General features: G+C 34.6%; 1 protein-coding gene across 2 annotated transcripts; it reads left to right on the top strand.

The window, feature by feature from the left end:
• The first annotated feature begins 440 nt into the window (after positions 1 to 440).
• LOC122049605 lies at positions 441 to 4,142 on the top strand. 2 transcript variants are annotated; one of them, XM_042610982.1, is made up of 12 exons: positions 441 to 752; positions 897 to 959; positions 1,053 to 1,111; positions 1,190 to 1,256; positions 1,339 to 1,384; positions 2,751 to 2,837; positions 2,937 to 2,971; positions 3,050 to 3,113; positions 3,196 to 3,284; positions 3,367 to 3,588; positions 3,812 to 3,993; positions 4,073 to 4,142. In XM_042610982.1, the coding sequence occupies exons 2-11, from the start codon at positions 915 to 917 to the stop codon at positions 3,968 to 3,970; spliced, it is 873 nt and encodes a 290-aa protein (XP_042466916.1). In that variant the 5' UTR covers positions 441 to 752; positions 897 to 914; the 3' UTR covers positions 3,971 to 3,993; positions 4,073 to 4,142. The 2 variants fall into 2 exon arrangements, with proteins under 2 accessions (XP_042466916.1, XP_042466908.1); XM_042610974.1 differs by having other exon boundaries at positions 3,812 to 4,142.
• Positions 4,143 to 4,714: the final 572 nt, after the last annotated feature.

Raw genomic sequence — 4,714 nt, 5'->3', positions numbered from 1 at the left:
TTGGAGGTGATTTTTTATTCCAGAAATAAATGGTCCAATTCACCATTACCGGATAATTATTACTTGGAAAACTCAATTATGTTGCTACTGATTTGCCTCTTTGTTGGAGAAGCAACGAAATAGCACAAATAAAAAGTCATGACTGTAAACTGCATTCATTGTACCTTTTATGTTTTCATGACATATCATTTCTAATCTTCCATATTGGTTAATTAATAAAAACAAATGTTCCACTTTATAAATGAATTTTTTACTAGATCTGATTGTTAAGAAACAATAGCAGAAACATTATAGAAATCATTTAGATGGTATATTTATGTTTATTTAAATTAAATTAAATTAATCATATTCGTATTAGCATTCTAATTTCTAAAGATTTACCAGATTGTATTATTGAAAATTTCAAAGTAGCTATTTGTGATTCCTGGTAATCTTTGGACCTAAGTGCAACTCAATAACTCCTCCCTCGCTGCGCCGCCTGTGTCATCCCTCCCCGCGCCAACCCTAACTTCCTTTCTTTGCGCCGCCGCTTCGCTGTTGCCGCAACCTCACGACGCCGCCACCTCGGCACCGTTGTTGTCTCCTTGAGCTATTGAAATCCTTTCATCTCCTCCTGTACACGCGAGCAGCATTGAACAGAGTGTTTAGAATTGTTTTATTCTCCTCTCGGGTGGGTGTGGGTGTGGGTGTCACGAGCAAAGGCGGCAGCAGCACTCTCCTCTTCACTGTCCAATAGCACCGATCGATAATTGGTACTCTTCTTCCCGTATGAAAAGATTGAGTTTTTATTCCTTTTTATGCCATTTACCCTCCATTGTGTCCTCAATATCTATATCTTGTGAAGAATGCTTAAATTACGGCATTCATCCCCTATATTTTTGTTTACTTCTGTTCAGAATTATATAGGATACCAAATGAAGGAAGAGCAGAATGATGCTTCTAATGTTCCTACCAGAAAGGTAGAAAATTTATTTTCCTCCTTAGGCCCAGAAAAGTAATGGATAATCAAATTGTGTTTAGATGATATTAATATGTAAGCTTCCTTTAAGCAGATGAAATTTACTCCCAAAATCCCGCCTCGGAGGGCACCAAAAGCGGTTGCGGTTAAAGTGTATGCTACCAAATATTTTTTGTTTGAGAAGCCCTATCATTTTTTCTTTTATCCAAGATATGTGCTATTTGATTGAAGGGAAAAAACCGAAAATAAGGAAGATACTGTTGACAAGGAACTGCTTTCAAAGCTAAACCGCGCAAAGGTAATTGTTGACTGAAAGTTGACTCGGCTATGTTGGTTAAACATGACATTCAGAAAATTGCATTTGGGCATGTTTTTCACAGGCAAGCGATGGATTTGTAAAGAGAACCCCTAAGATTGATAAAAAGGGTAAGATATCTAATATGATGAATCTTCTGTTATTAAGGATGCAGCAAATCATTATCCTAGAATTTTTGTTATTTGCTATTACTTTTTGTATAGTGTGTAGCATGCTAATATTTTATATGATCCAAGAACAACTTTGAGATTTAGGTTGCATAGAGTCAATACATAGTACATTTGTCTAGTTATTTGGTAATAAAATCTGTCCATGGTATGACCAACTGAACTTTAGCCAATACATGAGAATATCCATCAGACATACTTTTCCATCTGTTAATTTGCTTTATTGTTTGATGTTCTTGTGCAATCCTTGGTGAGTTGTATTCAAAAAATTATGACATAATTTCCAGCACGTTCTTAAAGGCATACTGTATACTGAAATCTGGCTGGCGAATAGCTCTATAGTCTATGTGCATTATATGTCATTACTCTGACCTAGTTTGTGCCCAAAATGTCTTTCAAATTTCACTAAAGGATTTTTTCAACAATTCATGTGGTCATTACATTTCATTGTAAGTTTTTTGGTTGTAAGAATTTATCCTGCATATCAATCTATTTATGCCAAGAGAAACAAAACATCTCATTTACAAGTGTGAATGGACATATTTCCCAGTTTGTGTTTCTTTGTAGGGGGCAGTGATTTTTTTTATTTTTGAGTTATTCATGCTTTTGCTAGAAAGAAGTTCCCTTAGGTCTTAAAAAAAAGGATCTTTTTTTTGTATGCCTTGTATCTTTGATCATCAACAACTTGAATGATGTTGTATGTTGGTTTTTTTTTTCCGTTGCTTGCTGTTGCTTCCAGTTTATTATCTAGTTATTTTCCTAGCATGCCACATTAATTGTTGAAGAAAGGCTTGTTGATTTTGGATGAAGTGCAATGCCCCAGGATGCAAAGAGTAGCAGAGGCTAGGATGAGGAGAGAGATCTTGGGAGAAGATGGAGATATTATTTGCACTTAAGGTTAATTTATTGTTGAGATGAAAACCAATGCTGATGTTTCAAGTGCTTTTGTTTTATGCTCTTGATCCATCAGTATGCATCCTTGACCTTGTTATTCACGAGTCTCGTGAAATTAGAAGAACACAGTCTATTTTTATTAGCCAAGGCTATTATTTTTCTCATGGAGTAGGATCTTCTTCATTCCTTCCCTAAAGAGTAGTCCATGATGAAGTTGAAGTTGTTGAACTCCTTTGCGAGCAATGAAATTCCTTTTGCTTTTACAAACCAATAGTGGCAATATAATTCCTTCTTCATAACCACAGTTCAATTTTTTCTGAAAACTATTCATAATAATGCGAAAGTGGCAGTCTAGCAGAATTTAGATGGCCAATGAAGTGCCCCACGACGCTTACTATCTTTTTTCTTATTGCAGATGGCCCATCTGAAGTAGCATTTGGCCACGGAAGTTCCACGGTAAGGTCATTCCCCAAGGGCAGCCTTGCAGGAGACCCAAATTCAGGTGCCATTTTGTTTATATAATTTTTCAAAATTTCTCAAGCTTCTTTTATAAATTCACTGAATTACATTTTTATGCATTTTCTGGATTTACGTACATCAGCATCACTTGTGCCGAAAGAATATGCCGAGCCCTGGGTGAGTGACAAAGCATTACTTGCAACTAAATTGGTCTTTATAGATTAATCAACGACTTATTTTCTGTTGTTTTCCCAGGATTATACTAATTCCTATTATCCTACTTCACTTCCGCTAAGAAGGCCCTACTCCGGCAACCCAGGTAAATAATTAGTCTGCTAAAGTTTCAAGGCAATGATGTTGCAAAGCAATTTACTTTCAGCTGCATTGCTTGTTTGTTTCAGAAATTCTCGATGGAGAGGAGTTTGGTCAGGCAGCTAGCATGGCTTGTGATCAGGCTCAAAGTAATCCAGCTCTAGAGCTTGATTTGATGGTATTTTATTTGTTACAGCTCGGATTCTACCAAATACATTGCATTTATCTAATAAGCATGATGTCAATGTCACTGATGCCAGCGAAAGAAGGAAGATACACAGATGCTCCTTTTCCAGTTACCTGTAAATCTTCCGCTAGTACAGCAGTCTTCTGCAGGCACCAAAGTCGAAGATGCTGCTTCCAAGGGAGACCGTGCTTCCAAGAATGGCGCCAAATTAGAACTACCAACAGGGCGTATGGGGAAAATTATGGTCTACAAGAGTGGAAAAGTGAAGATGCAGCTAGGAGATGTGCTTTATGATGTGAGTTTCATTTATTTAGCTACATATACAGGGTTTATGATAATCAAGACTTCATTAATGAAAAGTAGGAATATACTTTATTTCCAGATGGCAAACTGGTTGAATGCTTGAATTTTGATCCGAGTTGGTTAACTGAGTGAATAGCCAATCTCTTGTGATAGATATATTGGCTATTGACTGCTGTAGCATTTTATATTTCTGTTTTCTTGCTAATTATTTGCAGATTTCTCCTGGTCAAAAACTTACATTTTCTCAAGAAGTGGTGGCAATTAATACCAAAGAGAAGCATTGCTGCGCGCTCGGCGAGCTTGATAAGCGGGCTGTTGTGACTCCGGATGTGGATTCTCTCTTTCACTCCTTGGATGATCTTGACCTACATTAGCAACCCAATAAATTCCAATCAAGGTTACTTATCGCTGAAGTGGAAACTTATTCCTTTGATTATTTATTGAGATGTTTAATTTTTATTTTTATTTTTTTTCAGAAAAAAAATGTAATGACCTGATGTGTCCAAGTGGAATTTTTAAATTATATGGTTAATTAGACATTTAAAATTTGAATGCTGCGTATTACAAAGATTTTCTCCTGGATCGATGATAAATTTAAAAACCTTCACTGCTTGGATGAGTTTTAGTGAGCGTTTCTCAGCCAGATCGATTATTTTCTGGATTGATTGGTTTGCAGAGTTGAATATTTGAATAAAAAAAAGTAACAAATTTAAAATTAACAAATTTAACTCTATGAATTGGTAGAGCTAGTTTCAATCACGTCTAAAGAGCAGTTTGGGACATTTATATTGGCGGGTGTTATAATATTATCATATAATATGAGGCTCATAAATCATATAAGTATTATATTAATATTTTTGTTTTTTTCATATTCATTTTAACATTAAAATTCATTATTAAATGTCATATGTACATTATATTAACATATTCATTCATTCATATTTATTTTAATATTAATATTTATTATTTGATTTTTTTTATTTTACATTAAATAAATATAATTTTATTTTTATTTATATAATTTAAATGATGAAATTTTAAAAATATTAGTTGGAAAAGTTGTTAAAAAATAAATAAAAATTTAAATTATCTGTTGAACGATTTAAAACTATCCATGT

This window comes from Zingiber officinale, chromosome 1B, assembly GCF_018446385.1.
Source record: "Zingiber officinale cultivar Zhangliang chromosome 1B, Zo_v1.1, whole genome shotgun sequence".
NCBI lineage: Eukaryota > Viridiplantae > Streptophyta > Magnoliopsida > Zingiberales > Zingiberaceae > Zingiber > Zingiber officinale.
The sequence above is the reverse complement of the archived record's forward strand: the minus strand, read 5'-3'. Positions and strand labels throughout refer to the sequence as shown.

What these genes read in the sequence shown, in the direction of transcription:
- LOC122049605 (XM_042610982.1), top strand. Translation starts at nt 915, where the DNA reads ATGAAGGAAGAGCAGAATGATGCTTCTAATGTTCCTACCAGAAAG. An exon ending in AAGAATATGCCGAGCCCTGG is followed by an intron (nt 2,972 to 3,049) that starts GTGAGTGACAAA and finishes TTGTTTTCCCAG; the next exon opens with GATTATACTAATTCCTATTA. An exon ending in CTCTAGAGCTTGATTTGATG is followed by an intron (nt 3,285 to 3,366) that starts GTATTTTATTTG and finishes CACTGATGCCAG; the next exon opens with CGAAAGAAGGAAGATACACA.